The 18,846-nt window shown below is 31.4% G+C and overlaps 1 protein-coding gene across 1 annotated transcript; it reads right to left on the minus strand.

Moving 5' to 3' along the window:
* Positions 1–387: 387 nt before the first annotated feature.
* LOC129314068 (LOB domain-containing protein 12-like) lies at positions 388–18,564 on the minus strand. The gene is made up of 5 exons (XM_054957445.1): positions 18,524–18,564; positions 17,909–18,014; positions 17,644–17,799; positions 1,648–1,770; positions 388–783 (listed from the first exon to the last, which is right to left on the minus strand). Exons 1-5 carry the CDS (start codon positions 18,562–18,564, stop codon positions 388–390), a joined length of 822 nt encoding a protein of 273 aa, XP_054813420.1.
* Positions 18,565–18,846: the final 282 nt, after the last annotated feature.

Genomic DNA, 18,846 nt, shown 5'->3' on the forward strand with positions numbered 1-18,846 from the left:
ATTAAAAAAAATGGTCCTAATCGGCAATAATTAACCTAATATTTAAAAGGATTAAGAAGAGAAACTAATACAAGAGAGAGAAACTAGTTGTAAAGCCTTCAACTCTACTCAAAATCTCACATGCAGGATTTGACTCTTACATACATACCCTTCTTGTTTACTGCAACTTCCCTCTTAATTATAATCCACTTTTTTTTAGTGCTATTTATCTGTCAACAGCAAGAGAAAAAACATGCACATCATAGATCACAAAAGCAGCTAGCTAGCGCTAGCCAATCTTACACTTTAATGAAAATAGTTAAACAAGAAAAAAAAATTAAACATGTAATCGATAATTCACTGAAAATGTATATTAATTAATTAATAATAATAATTAATCTAAAACTTCTAAGTCCAAAATGATTCCCTCATAAAAGGGTCCTGGATTACATTACTAGACGAGGAAGAAGAAGAAGCAAAACTGAGATACTGATGATGATGATGATGATCAGCAAGATTATGATTAATATTGCAGCTTTCATAGTTGTTATCAGATAAGACAAGCGACTTATTGTCATCTTGGTAATGATCAATCTGAGTTGATAAGTTTGTAGAATAATCTTGCTGCATCTGGATGCACATAATCTCTGTCTGAGCCATTGCAAGCTGCGTCTTTAACTGTGAAACTTGATTTTGCAGATAGGATATAGTTCCGACGCATCCGTACATCGGATCTCTCACTCTCAAGTTCGCTTCGTACACCAGACTGCTAACTGCATCCGCTCTTTGATGCAGTGGAAGCTCCTATTCATTGGTCATGAACAATACGACTATTGTTTCTTTTACTCTGTATATGCCGGAAAATTAAAGTATTGGGAAAATAATAAATAAAACTTTACAAGAACATTAATGGTAGTTAGGATATCCTTACAATTATAATTTTTAAATTTAATATTCATTTTCTCATGCTTCAGTACTAAAACCTATAAAAAAATCTATCAATGTTGCTTACTCTCTCATTAAAAAATATAAGACATTTTTAACTGAATATTATTCTCTAATAAAGTAGTTTATTGTCTTCAAACTAACTTAATTTTTTTTATATTTACCCCTATTTAATAGGACGTTTCATCTTAAAATAAATATAAAGTGATTTATTTAATGGGTGCATTTTCAAAAAAATAACAATGATTACATCTTAAAAGATTAAAAATATCTTACATTTTTTAATGTTAAACTCCTAAAAAAATGCTCGAGGGAGTATAAGATTTATTGTAAGTGGCACAATCATAAATCATGATTTGACTCGGTGCAACATCTAAGAAAGTGTTGTTTGGATTCAAAATCCAGTCTTTGGGATAACTGTTACAACGATAAAAAATGCTTACGGAAACGCCAATACAAGAGCGCTTAAGAACAAAAGCGCATTGAAACATCAAGTCAGAAAGCGATTCTTAAATCAAACGATCAGGTATAGGGTGCCTTTCGAAGCGCTTTATACATACAGAAGTGCTAGGCCAAAAACAAGCACTCTTGTATATTTTTTTTTTATTTTAAATAGTGTGAACTTACATATAAATTATTATTACATACACTGCAAAAAATTGCAGAGAAATTAAGGATAAAGAGAAGGTGGGAGAGAGAGAGAGAGAGAGAGAGAGATGAGACCTGCAACATTTTGCTGATATTGCTGACACCGAAGACTTTGTGGACGATGGCAAACTTTTGAGGATCATCAAAAGGGAAGTAAGGAGCGAAAATGCACTCCTGGGTGCAACGACGTCGTAGCAACTTGCAGGGACAAAATCGGAAAACTACATTCTATAACTAGGATTAGGAATTCAAAATAATGATTGTTATTAACGTTAAAATAACAGTTAGTACATTTAGGATTCAATAATAAGTATTGTCATCATTGAAAAAAATAAATTTAAAGACTAGATAAGAGTTGACCACCGACCCCACTAATTCGGTTCTTAATTCTATTTTCTACATAACGTAGTCTATACTCGTTCGTACGTGCAATAAAAAATAAATCAATATAAATTATAAAACACTTGTTTGAGTAACCCTCAAAAATACATTCAAATTATATTTAAAATGTACTTTTATCAAATCTAACAAATAATTGAATTCCCAATTGTACTTTCTGCATATGTAAACTAAAATTCAAATTGGCGCTATCTCTCATCCTATGTATAGGACTGGATTATTAACCACTTTACAAGAATTAATAAATTAAGTTAATTTAATTATTAACATTAAATTTGATAATAATTGGAATGATTTTTTCATAATTACCCTTAAAATTAAACTATTGGGATACCATCTCTTAGTATCTGTTCAAGTAATTAAATAATCTATATCCACCAGTGAATAAGTTATCCCTTAAATTAGTGACAGAATGTTTGCAATAGAATAACTCTGTCACTAATTAGTGATGGTGTTTTGCATAGCAATGAAATTTTCACTCATTAGCAACAGAATTTTCTCTTGCCAATTAGCTGTTTTTTATTTTGTAGTGACTTAAGTTAATGTATTTAGCTGTTTTTTATTTTGTAGTGACTTAAGTTAATGTATTAGTGCAGGAAAATGTGAAGTAATCAAAGGCATTTTTTTAAAAACAAAATTAATGCAATACCTGTGCAACTTGGAGAGGTTCTTAACTTCTTATAACAAGAATCAGTGTAAACCTCTCAAAAGTTTCCTATTAGAAGTATAAGGTATGGTGCTCTCTTTGTTTCAAAATATATTTTTTGATTTTATTTATAAGTCACTTCAATCAAACATATTTTGCTAGAATTCAGAAAAATTTTAAATCTTATTAACCTTGTACTAAAATTTAGTAAGGTGACACCTCTTTATCTCCTAATAAGGATAAAAGAACTAATAATTTTTCTAGCATTTAATAAAGATATAAAGATAAAGATGAATATAAAAAAAATAGTGAAGTATAATTTTTTTTCTCTCTCTCTCTTATAAGTAGGACGAGATGGGTAATTTTTATTTTGGAAATTGTACACATAGATTAAGAAAGTTGATGAATAACCTTCTCTCTTTTATTCTTAATTACGTTTTAGAATGAATTTATGATAGTAAATACTCTTGCATCATTGTGCATGATTTTTTAGTATATTTAATGCCTTTGTTTTTTTCCCCACAACATGGCATTCTTGTATATTTATAAGGTATGCCTTTGTTTGTGTTTTTTAAACGGATACATTTTGAAATTAATTAGAAGTCACATGTTTTTTTTTTTCAAGTTATGACCATTTTACTGAGGAAATCGATTTTTTTGTTCCAGTATTTAATTAAAAGTGACTTATGTATATAAAGATAAATTTTGAAGTGACAATTATTTTAAAATAAAGAAAAATCTTTAAAGTGACAATATAATTCTTTGGGAACGGAGAGAGTATATACCAAGCTACATTTCTAAACTCAATATAATGCATGGGCGAAAGATCTGGCTAATTATTATAAAAGAAAATTAAAAAATAATACAGTCGGAACTCATCTGCTTCCTCTCACTTCCTTCGTTTTCACGTTTTATATTGGTGTGTGATTGTGTGTGTGTGTGTGTGTATAATTCGAGTGGAGAATTCTGCAACAGCTAGCAGTTAAATATTTTATTAGATTTATTGCGAACAAGTATTTTTAATTATTGGGTATTTAATATAAGTGAAATTAAAAGCTTTAATTTGTGGAAAAGCCTAACTTGGACCAAGACCCATTTTTAGAGATATATTCAACGTGAATGTTTGTTGGTACGAATATTCACATGGAATGAAGGAAAGCTATTTACCAATGTTTGTGCGTCTCTCCACAAATTCAACGCTAAGCTACAAACTAACTTTGATCTCACAGCATCGATTTTTATGAAGCAAATTATTCAAAGCCCACTGTCACAAGAAACATGAACCACACCGAAATCGATGCTTTAGAGAGACTAAAAAAATAAAAGTAATCCATGAAGTGATAAATAAGACAAAATCAAAGCCAGTTATTTCAAAGGGAAGTTCATGCATTTATTGTTAAGTGAAGATACTCTTAAAGAAAAATCAACTGCTATTCTAATTCTATTTATAGGACAAAAAGAGAAAATTTAATTTGATTTTATTTATAGGACATATTCATGATTATCATGTCCATCTTTTTCCTTTTATTCTTATTAAATGTTGAGGTTATTATAATGCTAGAGCATTTTATGTTGAATAAATGAATAAATTACCATCTAAACTTTAAATCCAGTAACATTATAGACTTTGAATTTATTTATTTTGTAAATTGTTCTTTCGATTTTTAAAAATGATCGAATCTAACCCCTGCCATTAACAACCATTAACTTTACTGTTAGTTAACTAGAAAATGATAAAAAAAATTCAAAAATTATAAAAAAGAACCATAAAATTACGATCAAGAACCCAAAATTAAAATTACAGAAAAAGACCCAAAAAATTTCAGAAAAAGATTAAAAAAAATTTGGTCCATTTTCTAGTCAACTAATAGTGGTAAAATTAGAAACTTGTTGAATTTTTAAACATAGTTAATGAGACTTAAGTTTTTTTTTAATTTCAATACAAATGTTGAAAATGACTTTCAAATAGGATAAGAGGTAGTATAAAATTTCTTAGATTTTAATTTAAGACAAATTTTTTTTGTAGAGTGCGGTGTACTCCCTTTGTTTTAATTACTATAGAAAAAACTGTCTTATGTTTCATTATTATATTTTTATATGGAAATCTCAAAATTCAAGAAACATTGACTATATTTTTCTTAAATTACCCCTCATAAAATCAAAGTTTATTTCATGAGAAAAACTTGTTTTGTTAATTACAAGGGTAATTTAGTCTAAATTTTTAATCTCAGACATACTTATTATGCTTAACCAATTTTCTTAAATCATGAGAGTTAACTAAAATTTGGTTATATTTTGACACAGAGAGAGCAATGTTTTAAGAAGTGGATTGGATGGTCAACTAAGTTGGACCATTGATTGGAGTTGTTAATAGTTTGGTTTAAAAGAAAAAAAAACTATTTTCATAGGTGAACCAGATTAGATTGATGTTGAGCAGCTAATGAGCCTACAAAAACTAGTTAGTTGAGTTGGAAACTATAATGATTTTTCAAAAACCAGATGGTCTAAACCCAATCACTACTACAAAATAAAGAATGAATGACAGTTATTTTAGCCCATAAATGATGGTTAGTAACTGTCATTTATGGGTCTAACATTTAAAGTCCCCCAGCATCATTTAAAATATAATTTGTAAGTATTGATACTATCAAGGGAAGAATAAATGATGGGCAAAATCATTTATTCATAATTTATTGTCACCATAAATGACATGTAAATAATTTATCCATTATTTATTGTTACTATCAATGATGGGTAAATCATTTACTCATCATTTATAGTGAAAATAAATGAAGGGTAAATCATTTACCCATCATTTATTATCAAATAAATTATGATTGTTTAAATAACTATAATTTATTATATCGCTTTTTAAAATATGGAGGCTGTTATTTATACTAGCCCCTTGCAATAAGAACTCAAAATACCAGTAGACAGTCATTCCAACATTTATAAATTTGAATATCAATATAATTTTATTGTATTCAATTGCAAAATTAATTAAACATCTCTTATACTAATCTTTCAAGTAAACAAATATACTTTTCTAAAGTAAACTAATTTATAAAGAAAACTAGATATTAAAACTATAAACATCCTAGCTACTTCCTCTAGCTAGCTCTATTGATCTTCTTTATGTAAGGTCCACACTTTGAAACATATATTAACGTCATTCTTTAATTACTCATTTATGTCCACATTCCCAAATTCTTCAATGTCAAAGTCGTCATAGTACTGCAATATATAAACGGTCCACCATAAATTAATTTTAATACATTAAACTTATTTGCAATTAAAAAGTAAATATTGTTGACATACCATCTCAAGAATTATACTCTCATTAGGATACTGATGTCCTTCATGAAACTTGTCACACAGAAGCCACAATCTAAGCTATTTTTTATTTGTCTCGGCCATTACAAATTGAAGAACTGATGAATATGTATTAGTGCATTAAAAAGTTATGAATATTATATTTTAATTCAATAATGATTCTAATTACCTTTATTATATTCCAAGTGTAGGTCACACCAAAATTTGTAAATGAACTTGAAATTGATTGTTGTGTTTGTGTGGTATAACACAATTGCGCCAATAAAACAATAAAAAATATGTCTGTATGGAATTTAAATAATAAATAAATATGTGAAATACTTTATATGCATGTACATATTTGTAACCTCCTTGAGGTTAAACTACAAATTAACTCCAAAACATAGTTATCCAATGTGTTAAAGAGGATTTCACAAAAATTATTTCAAAGGAATCCCAATTTGCCATTTTAAATTTCAATCATAATTTAAGGACTCTAAATCAAAGTTTTAAAAATAAAGCGGAAGCTTGAAAATCAATTGAGACCCATAATGAGTTTTAAAACTCAAAAACCATTACTGTGCAAAAAATGACGTGCGTTGCGGCTTATAGCTCATGCGCTGCGGCGTGAGGCACCATGTGTCACGGTGTATTGCATCAAATTTGATAGATCAGTGCTATCATTTGACAACACAGGGACCAAACTTTTGATATGTCCCAAATCTTTGTCCGACGTCCGATTAAGGTGGTTTCGGTGTCTACACCGAGTTTTCTCCTAGCTCTAGCTAATAGCACCGGTTTCACACTCAAATTCATTTTCTATCAAAAGTTAGATAACAAAATCCATTTTGACACATTTTCATAAAATTTCCCAAATAGGGTGTCCCAACCCAACCATATGTGCCAATAGCCTACATCAACCCTCCGACTACACTCAATGGACTCTTGCGTACTCGTGCAACACACCACATGCAATCAAACACACTTATTTTACAAAATTACCACTCAATCTCAATTTTCACAAAACATAGAGGGGAAGGAAAGTTGCACAAAATCACCAATTTCATTCGTATTTCTCAAAAATACTTATGTTCCTACTGCACAAGTATTTTGGCCCTATCCACAGGTTCACAACAAAAACTCACTAACCCAGGGCATAAAATACACTAGTAAACACAAAATCATGCAAGTAGTGCACCAATCATGATAATTAATTCTAGTTGGCAATTACATTGACAAATACACATGTAAATAGAAAAAGAGAGGCATATAAAGGTTTTACTCCACCAACCCTAAGCCTCAGTATGTTTTTCCCAACTCGGATCTGATGAGGTAGGTCTTAAAAATATTGAGAATTGAGGGTTGAGTATAACCACTTAGTAACCAAGTTTCACTTAACCCTTACAGTTACATATTAATTGTAAATAGATGTAATTATGCACATAAACTCATATATCACATAACATTAGGCCACAGTTCACAAAACTAACAACCATGTGACCAGACTTGCCACAAAACACCATATCATATTATTTTTATAAACATAATTTAGGGTCACAAAATAACAACCATGCGCCCTTAACACGTGCCGGACCACAAAACTAACAACCATGTGGCCGAACTTATATGCATGATTGTATGCCAACCTTATATCCTCCTATTACCTTCGACATGAAACCGGTGGCTATCACGTGGCTACGCCCTTCATAGACTAACCTAGCCTTCTACTTATGAAGAGCTACTAAGCCAGGATTAACTCACTCACTTATGTAATCCAGTTTCCCCCAATACTAACAACTATGGGGTGTCGTATCCTTAATCTAGCCTCCTTATGAACCGATAAAGTCTAGTTAGGTTTGAGTCTCTCATAGAACAAGTGGGATAGTCCCAAATCAACCATGGGACAAGGGCTACCTCCTAATTCCAACGGTCGCTGCCAAGGCTAGTTCCCGATTCCAACAGTTACTACCAATACCACGTGGATTTCAACCAATCTACTCCTCTCCCTAGGCGAACTCCTGCCAATAATCATGCTATGCACAGTTGACATATAATATGCATTTAACAATCTTTTCTCAACACATGAACTCACATAACACAAATGCTTTACACTTTAAACACATATTTCATCACAATTCTCCACCCCTATTCATAAATCACAATTAATTTCATAAAACATCAAGGGTGGTAGAAATCAAAGTTTTCTTTCAAAAGAAAACATTTCATAATCACACAGTTGCCAACATGCATCATCAAATTAACCATAAATCACATTTCACAACACAATTAACATACAACTATAAAAATTAAGTTTCCTCCAGTTACCTCAAACATTTGAGAGGTCAAAGGTTTACCCCTCACTATATCAACTTCCCAAAACTTCAACAAGCTTGAAAGGTGCCAAGACGAACCTCTCTACAACCAAATCACAAGGATATCATCATCATCTAGCTCTTTAAGCTTTATCAATATAAAACTCCTCATACACTATTTTACCAACTTATAATCACTACCCATTCATACCCAATGGGATCATTAGATTCTATTAATGCACATTATTATTAATAACACCTCAAACTATCATTAATGCACATTAACCTCTCCTAACTACCTCATAAATACCAATTTTCGGACATTTAATGCTCCCATGGACCAACTACTTCCAAGATTATTAATGTGGTGTTCCACTACATTAAACAACTCCCATTTAACTTATTTAAACTAATGGAATCAGACCCATACTCTTATGGATCAAAAATCCATCTCCCAACTTAAACCCTACCATAAACAATCATAAATGAGGAGGAGAAAGGAAGAAGAAAGCCCCATAATCTTAACTTGGGTGTTTGAGAGCTTCAATCTATCAACAATGGGACCAAATGTCATGCCCTAGCAGAGCCAAAATCAAGCTCTTCTTTTTTCTCCTCTTTCTTTCTTCTATTTTCACACAGCTCATAAGTTGCTTTATCTAATTTTTGGCCCTCCACCACGGCACATGACACAGAGGAGCCTGTTACTTTTAAATTGCCTTTATGCATCACAGTAGACCAACCATGCATCGCGGTGTGCGGCACAAAACACAACTCTTCACTTTTTCATCCTCTTTCCTTGCCTGTGTAGCTCGCCATCCATCCGAACCTACTTCTAAGGCTTTAGATCATAACAATTTATGCCAATTTAAGCTCCTCTGGCCACACATCTCACTAACTCACTAACTACCCTAATTAAGATAACAAATTGAGGTTAAAATTTTCTGGATGTTACACATATTAATCAACCTTAATAAAATTTATCAATTCCCTGGTTACCCTCTAATAGAATCAAGATAATATATCTTTAGAGTGTGACCAAAGTGTTCAATAGCGATCAACATCTAATGGTCCTTAATAGTATTAAAAAAAATTACAAAATTATAATTAATTGATTAAATTAAAAATAAAAAATTCATTAAGATAAGCAAGAAGTACGTTACCCATAGCAGTAAGGTATGATGAATAATGTCCCTTTTGAACCTTTGCTTTGAAATTTTCACTTAATACCTTTGCTTGATGTAAAATATTGTCCTTTTCAATTAAGGCATATACACTAACCTCATGGGGACTAATGAAGATGAACTTTATTTTTAGATTGAAAGGGACAACAAATTTTTCATGTTAACACCTACCATAAATATTTTAAATGGATTAGTTTATATTTAAAATATTAACTATTCATATATGAAAAAAATTACCATATGTAAAAGTAAGAATAGTGAGGCTAGTCATATCAAGTTGAAGTACTTCATCGATAATATCAAGCAAAAGCATATCATAATGATCTTTACCATATATACCAGCCTTGAATGGGATTTATAGGATTAGAGGATTAGACCTATAAATTGTTGCATATGCTTGAAGCAAATTTTTGTGTTGGCTTAGCAATTGAGGCTCTTGTTCAAGCCCAATTGCACGGGAAACTAGCTTTTTAGAGGAGAACCTCAATCAGGGTATCATCTTTTTCTTAGACTGTGTAATTTTGGACTTGGCATCCTAACTTGACTAACTTGCTAACTAACAAAATTACCCATAGCCTCTCCTACAATTCTCACATCCTCAATGGGAATAGGTAGCAGATAATTGACATCTTTTGAAACGTCAATAACAACCCATACATAGGATGCAAGGAGTTGCATATTATATAGCATGTCTCCCGATAAATTGAACACCCGACTAATAGCAACCACATGGTGATTTGAGCTATTTACCAATAACTCACATATGTTCTTACCTTATATTAATAAGTAATGTACTATATTAATTCCATGGAAAATAAAAATAGTAAAAAATAAGTGAAATTAATTTATGATATTTTACTTTGAAGAGATTTTTAATAGGATGAATTACACTATAACTACCTTTCCCGTTGGTGCTAATTTGAGACTCCCCCTCATGCCTCTCTTTATCTTTTAGCAAGGCTTCAATCATGTCTTGTTGCCTAGATAGCTCCTCTTTTAGTGTGGCAATCTAACCCTTGCACCCACATCCTCTGTTAACTTCATCTTTTTCTATGTCTCAAATATTTGTTTTTTCCTTTGTAATACCAAAGCCATCACCCCTAACTCAACTGAGGTGTTTGGGATTATCTAATGCCTTACCCAAGACATCATCATTAGGTATGCTATTTTCTCGATCTCATCTTGTGCAATATATAGTGAGAAAGTTAAGTTAATTGATTGATGATAAGAAAAAATGACAATATCAATAATGTCAACGCTACGCATTTTACACATTTGTGGCATGAAACAGAACTTGCTCCTAAAACCTCTTGCCTAATCTACAAATTTAAATAAAATTGAATATTAGTATTGTGCATATCCATGAAATAAGCTAAAATTACATAGCATAAATATTAACATACCATTTGTTGTTCAATTCCTACTTATCCTATGCATCCCTTCTTGTAAGGGTATAGATCTTTCTCATGCAACTCTTTTTTCTTATTGCTCAATTCCTATGCAAAATGCATAAAATCATATCAATAAACATAAACATATTGATAATAGAAAATGAATCCATCTCATTGTTCTTGAAATTTTCCCTTGAGATGTCAGGCAACAAATTCATCCCATTGTTCTTATGAAACTAATGCCTTTATTAATTCAGGGACATTAACACTAATGTTTCTACCTACTTTTTTAATGTATTTTGCTCTCATGAAAAAACAAAATGTCTGCATTGCCTTTCCAACTTGTTGGATGACAAATTTCATCTGATTAGCTTCAATTGCTAATGATGCCTATAAGCCAACACAATTAATTAGATTTTTGGCCAAGTAATTTCAATTAATTATAATGATTGTGAAAAAATTATTTTACCTCTACTTGCTCCCAAATATAATTCTTCATTACTAGAATAACATTATTAATTTTTTAGGTCAATTATGACATTTTTGCATACAAATGATTATTATCTTTAGTACTAGATATATGCATTCCTTGGGCTATAAGAGTTACGCCACTATTTTTTATTATACTCTAATCATCTTGCTCTTTAGTGTAGAATGTGTACCTATTAACTAGAAAGCCAGTGAAGGAAAGAACTTATTCATTTGGACCTCTTGCTAACCTTTTTAATTTTTCAAAAATTGAATCAGGATTGGCAGTCAACTTCTCAAGAATGTGTTGTTTTAGTCAAATTGTAAAACTCTTATTGTGCTTATTTACATACCGAATATCTGATCTATTAGGATTATCCCTCTTAAACTTGGCCATGTATATCTCTACATACACCTCAACCTCTATAGAATTGTGTAGTACATATACATGTGCTTGTTTCTATTGTAAGTTAGAGATTGTAACCACTTTATTGCCCATAATTCCTTCCTCATTAGTTCTACCATCATGTCGAGAAGTCAAAATCCTAATATGGTTGACATTTGATAAATACTCAGTATATAATTCAACTGCCTCCTCACAAGTGTTTTGCTCAATAATGCAACCTTTACGTTGACTCTAATTTTTTACATACTCTTTTAGTATCTTCATATAATGCTCAAATAGATACATCCATCTCAAGAAAACTGGGCCACACATTTGTATCTCTCTAACTAGATGAATAGTTAGGTGCACCTTTATGTCAAATAATGCAAGAGGAAAATATATCTCAAGTTCATATAATATTAATACAATTCGGCTTTGCAATCTTAGCAATTTTGCTAGGTAAATCACTTTAGTACATATTGATTTGAAGAAGAAACACAATTTTGTAATCATGGCTCAAATTATATTGGGTAAAATAGAACGTATAGCCACTAGAATAAAATTTTCAATCAACACATGGAAATCATATGATTTTAAACCCTTCAATTTCAAATTCTTCACTGACACAAGGTTCCTAATGTTTGAAGAGTACCCCTCTAAAAGTTTAATAATAGCAAGCGACTCATAAAAAGTCTTCTTTTCTTTTCTAGATAGTGTATGAGTTGTTGGATGAAGAAATATATGAGTTTCCTTCTCTTGTGGTGACAACTCTTCCCTTATCCTTATGGAAATCATGTCAAACCTTACATTAATTCCATCTTTAGTCTTTCTAGAAATATGGAGTAATATACCAATTTCACACACATTTTTCTTAATGTGCATGACATTAAGAAAATGTCTCACATATAAAAATTGCCAATATGGTAAGTCAAAAAAAAAAGAAGACATTTTCTTCCACCCACATGTCCTAAGATGCTTTGCAAAAGGTTTGCCAAACTTGATATCTAAATTCCTCACCTTATCAAAATGTTGCTCATCTGTCAGTAGCAAAGGTGCCTTATTTTCTTTTGAATTCCCATTAAAAGCTTTTTTAGGCACTGATAATATTGATCAGGATGTAATCATCTGATATGTTTGCGGTAGGCATTCTTTATTCCATGTTCTAATCTCATTAAATGTGTTCCCTCTTCACAAATAGGACATGTGAGTTTTTCTTTAATATTGTAGCCTGAAAAATTACCATATACTGAAAAATCATTGATTGTATCAAACAACAATTCTCTCAAATTGAACCTTTTTTCTCTGTATTCATCATATACCTCAACACCATTCTCCCACAATAATTTCAAATCCTCAATTAAATGAGCCAAATATATGTTTATGTCATTCTTAATTATTTTGGCCTTAAAATTAGGATGGATAACATCATGTATTTTTTCTTCATATATAACCATAGAGGTGAGTTGTAAATTACCAAAATAACTGGCCATGTACAATGAGTGCTACTTTGAAGCTCATGTGAATTCATTTCATCAACAAAAAATATGAGACAAAGGTTTCTACCTTTTACTCTAAAGTCACAGTATTTGAGATCATTTTTTTTATTGAGGAGAGTTAGCTAGATGTCAAAGTTTTCCATCTTTAATCCGTTCATCTGACACCTTCTGCACTACTATACAGGCATCTAAATCTAGGTACAATGAGAAAGTACCATAATATCTTCTCTAGACTCTTCCCGTTCTCTTTGTAGCATGAGACATTACATTTAGGACACTCCATTAATGATGCATATTCATTTTCAAATAATATGCAATCATTAGGACAAGCATGTATCTTCTCGTAATTCATGCCAATTACATGTAGCATTTATTTTACCTCATACGTAGTCCTTGGAAGCTAGTTGTTCATAGGTAAAAGTTGTTTTATAAGTGTAAGATTTTCTGTAAAACTCTTATCAATCCATCCATTGCTCACTTTCAAATTGTAGAATTTCAATACCGCCAACAACTTTGTGAATTTGTTGCAACCAGCATATAAGGGCTTCTCTACATCACTTTTCAACATCTCTAACATTTTTAAGACAATCCTCAAGTTCCATTTCAATTGCATTTTCCATCTCTTTAAGACAATCAGTCTCATAAGTATTTGTGTCACAATTATTTAATTCAAAGCTTCCTTTATACTTCCAACTACTAGTATACTTGTCATCTTAAGTCTCTCTATGTTTATGCTAACATTTGTAATTTTCATCAATTCCATGGCATACTAAATAGTCTTCAAACTCAAATGCACTAATCTATTTTAAAAGACCACATCTTACACAAAGACACACTATTCTTCTAAGATCTTTTACATGCTCAAGAGAAAACCTTATAAATTATTTCATACCATTCAAATACTTTTTACTTAATCAATTGGCAGACATCTCTTCCTTATCCATAACTTTAATCTAAAAACAATTTCATTCAAGAAAATGTGATTGGTGATTCATGAATATGGAGAGAAAAGGAATGATGCAATGATCAAAAAAGAAATTGACTACACTACATATAATATATAGTAATCAATTAATTATGAGTCACGCGCATGAGCATTCACATATTCCTTCAATCGTCAAAAAAAATTCAGCAACATAATGACATAGAAAAAGTTTTTGTAAGGCTCAAACTCTCTTTTTAAACATGGCATCTCATCTTAACAAATCAATTTCAATCATATACAATATTAACAGCAATGAAATCCTAACAAAATAGCATTTTCAAAGCAATCATGAGTAAATTACAATCACTTAAATCAACTCTAATTATTATGTAATTTGATTCACTAGTACATTTCAATATATATTTTTCAATTATACAATTACCCAAGTCAAATAAGACATGAAATTTAAATTATAAAATTATATCAAAAAATTTTTAAAAAATCATAGAAAAAAGAAAAACATCAAAAACATCATTTTCAACCGTTGTTTTTTGTCTCATTAATTATTTTAAGGTTACATATATCCTAAACTAGCAATCCTAAGCCACTAAAATATCATTCATTAGCAAATGCCAAAATCTCAACAAAATAACTATGATTTTTAGAGAAATTGCATGTCAATTTCAGTCACCCAAATCAACTCCTATTGTAATACAATTTGGCACTCAAGTACATTTCAATATGTAGTTTCTAATGATAAAAACTAATTTGATCAAATGAGGCATATAATTTAAATTAAAAATTATTCAAAAAAATTTATTTAAAATTCACAGAAAAATGCAATCGTCTATGAATATTCATTTTTGGTCACTCATTTTCATTCTAATAATCATCTTAAGGCTACTTATATTATCCATTAGCATTCTCAAGTCAATAAATCATCAAACATTATCAATTTTTAACACCCAACAATTCCAAAATAAGCAACAAATGAGTAGAAACTTAAACAAACAAATGACTAGAAACTTAAACAAGTAAAATAAACCAATAAAACAACCCATAACATTGAATAAATCATTTCCACAACCAAGAAATCAATCTATATTGAAAAGAGAAGGAAGAAAACGCAAAGAAAACACACTTGAACTAAGAAGAAATATTGAAATCCAAAGAGAATGAAAACAAGATGGTGAATGATGGCGTAGGTGACGGCAACTCCATGATGGAGGAACTCATGATGGCCGACGACAACAGTGGAGGAAGTTTGTGAGAGTTTTTTCAATTTTGTTTGCAAGGAGAGAAGACAAGAAGCGAGAAAGACGATTGGGCATGAACAAAAAATGAACCAAATCACTATTTTAAAAATGGAATAAATGATGGGTGTTTGAATGACCATCATTTATTCCCTAATAAATGATGGCTGTTTGAACACCTTTCATTTATTGTGAAGACTTTAAATGACGGGTGTTTGAAATATTAATCATTTAACGTTTAAATTTTTAATTTTTCTATTAATTAGAATCTGAAAGGCTATATAACGGGTGTTTCAAATATCCATCATTTAAAATCTTCACAATAAATGATAGGTGTAGGAAACACCCATCATTTATAGTTTAATTAAAAACAAGGATTTGAAACTTCATATGACGAGTGTTTAAAACATCCATCATTTATTTCGTAACCATCACTTGCCTCTCTTGTATATGACATGTTCTTTTTAGCCATCATTTCTTTTTTGCATCTTATATCCATATTTTTGTAGTAGTAAACATAACAAACTGCTAAATTATAAAATACAAAAGAAACTCAAAATTAGATGATATTAAAGGCCACTTTTATTTTTGGACCTTTCAATTCTACATGATTTCGAACCACCTATAGCACTACTACAAAATAAGTTTACAGGAGCGCTTTTTTTTTACTTTAGGGAGCGCTTTTGAAGCGCTCTCGTATCGAGCGCTCCGAAATGTATAGGAGCGCTTAAAAAAAGCGCTCCTGTATATACGCTATACGGGAGCGCTTTTCGAAAAGCGCTCCTGTAAAGGAGCTACATACGAGAGCGCTCCCGTATGCAACCATACCGGAGCGCTTTTATAAAGAGCGCTCCCGTATGAACCATATAGGAGCGCTCTCTGAAAGAGCGCTCCTGTATGTTACTTTACAGGAGCGCTTTTCAAATGAGCGCTCCCGTATATTACTTTAATTTTTTTTAAATCAGATTTTTTGAAATTTCTCCTTTTACGTCTCTTTAATAATGACAAATCATAATATCAAAAACTAATTTAAAAATAATATTAACATAAAAATTTATATACAAGAAAAGAATTTGAAACTGATACAAAAATTTTAATTTCCTAACTAACCTAGTTTAATTTCTAACAAGCCTAACAAATGAAACTATTGTTATTTTTCTAACATTGAAATCTAACTTCCTATCACAAACAGCCAATAATATATTCTGACAACTCTTCAACTAAATCTTCTATTTGCTCCATAGTAAAATACAAACATCTTACTCCAACAAATACTACACAAGATATGAAAGCAATATATAAGGAATTAACATTATATCAACTTAATTTTAAAGTTTTTGACTTACATTTTCAGGAATGATCAACTCTTGTTGTGTGATTACTTCTCTCATAAACTTCATAACATAGTATCCACACTCCCAACCTTGTAATTGTGTAGGTACCTATAAAACAATAAAAGATGTCATTATCAAAATATGGTGGAAATAAATTCTAACTTAATTTAAAATACTTCAGCGATGAAGTTATATATATGAATCATTTCATCAAGACGGTCAACATCATATGTCCCACTATCACGATCAAATGTTGAGTAGCTCGCACTATCCCTCCAATCATTTGCATCATTCCTTGTCTCCCTATGCATGGTCCAACAAGTATAAGTTGGATCAATCCCATTACAGATTAAATGATCTTTCAATTCTATTGGCTTTACTCTTTTTCCATAGCAACATTTCAAACAAGGACATATGACTCTAAGGGGGTCTTGATCACAACAAAATGCAAATTCAATGAATTCATCCACACCATCCCAATATTCTCTAGATAGTTGATTAGCCGACATCCACTTATGATCCATATCACTAATATGATTATCAAAATTCAATAAACAAAAGACTTAGATTTCTATAAAAAAAATTCAACATCTTCCTTAAAAGAAGAACCTCCCAAATGATCAAACAATCAAATTCCACAACACAATACATTTAAACTCAAAAAATTAATTCATCCAAATAAAAATTTAGTAGCATAATGCATCTAAATTCTGTCAATCAATTGTAATTTAATTAATAACAATAATCTCCCTTAAAAGTATATTTCATAAATAAAATAAAAATGTTCAAGTAGTTTCCTCAACTTTAATCTAATTATCAACTACAAATACTCCATAATTCTAATATAAATAACTCCAATTCATATATTATCTATAATATTGATTATTAAAAAATATATATGAAATTTATTCTCAAATATATATAAATATATCAATATATTACATTATAAATTAATTATTAAAAAAATACCTTCACAGTGTAGTCTTCACGGCAGAAAACGAAAGTCTTCACGGCAGTAGCGGAGGTCTTTATAGCGTTGCTTCCTCGGCTGTACAGCAATGACACACGGCTACAACGGAGGTCTTCACGGTGTCGCTTCCTCCGATGTACAGCAGCCGCACAAATCTGAAACAGCAATGTAGATCTAGAATAGTGATGCAGGAGATGGCGGCGACGGCGACGGCAGCGCAAAAACAGAGACAGATGGCGCGACATGACACAGAAATGAACAAACAGCGATGAACACTAATCTGGAACAATGAACAACAGCAGACGATGATTTGGAACAGCAAACAGTGGCGAACGACGATCTGGAACAGCGAACAGCGGCGGACAACGATCTGGAACAGTGAACAGCGACGGAAGATAGACTGATACAGCGATGATCTGGAACTCGTTGGGAACGCACAACCTCAGCAAATGAGAGAGAGGTTTGAAAGAAACTCATAAATAGGGAAAAGAAAACTGACGGGAGGCAGAGATATAAAAGACCACCTCTTCCGGAGCGCTCATTAGTGAGCGCTCCAGAAGAGGTGGTCTTCCGGAGCGCTCTTCAAAGAGCACTCCGGAAGATCTCTCTTTCGGAGCGCTCTTTGACGAGCGCTCCGGAAGAACAACTCTTTCGGAGCGCTCTTGAAATGAGCGCTCCGAAAGATGAGCTCTTTCGGAGCGCTCATTTCAAGAGCGCTCCGAAAGAGTTGATCTTCCGGAGCGCTCTTCAAAGAGCACTCCGGAAGATAGTCTTCCGGAGCTCTTAACTACGAGCGCTCCCGAAGGTCTTTTTAAATTTTTTATAATATTCTATTTATATTAATTAGAAGCATTATCTTATTGAAAAGCCCTGACATACAGGAGCGCTTTTCTAAAAAAGCGCTCTGGTAAATTCCGCATTTACATTTTAGAGCGCTTTTTAAAGAAGCGCTCCTAAATACCCGCTCCTAAAGATATATTCTGTAGTAGTGTAGCTCACATGTTATGAAATTATAATGAGAAAATATAACTTTTAGTTCCTATATTTTTAGCATGTTTTGAAATTAATTAGTCCTTATACTCTTCTTTCATTGTTTCAAGCCTTTTAAGTTTCATTTATTTACAATGTTAGTCTCTATATTTTCAAATATGACCATAAGGACTTAATAGTAATTAACATGTGCATAAAAATTTATTATTTCT

This window comes from Prosopis cineraria, unplaced genomic scaffold (genome assembly GCF_029017545.1).
Source record: "Prosopis cineraria cultivar Desert tree isolate PC_DT_omini unplaced genomic scaffold, ASM2901754v1 PC6, whole genome shotgun sequence".
In the NCBI taxonomy this organism is placed as follows: domain Eukaryota; kingdom Viridiplantae; phylum Streptophyta; class Magnoliopsida; order Fabales; family Fabaceae; genus Prosopis; species Prosopis cineraria.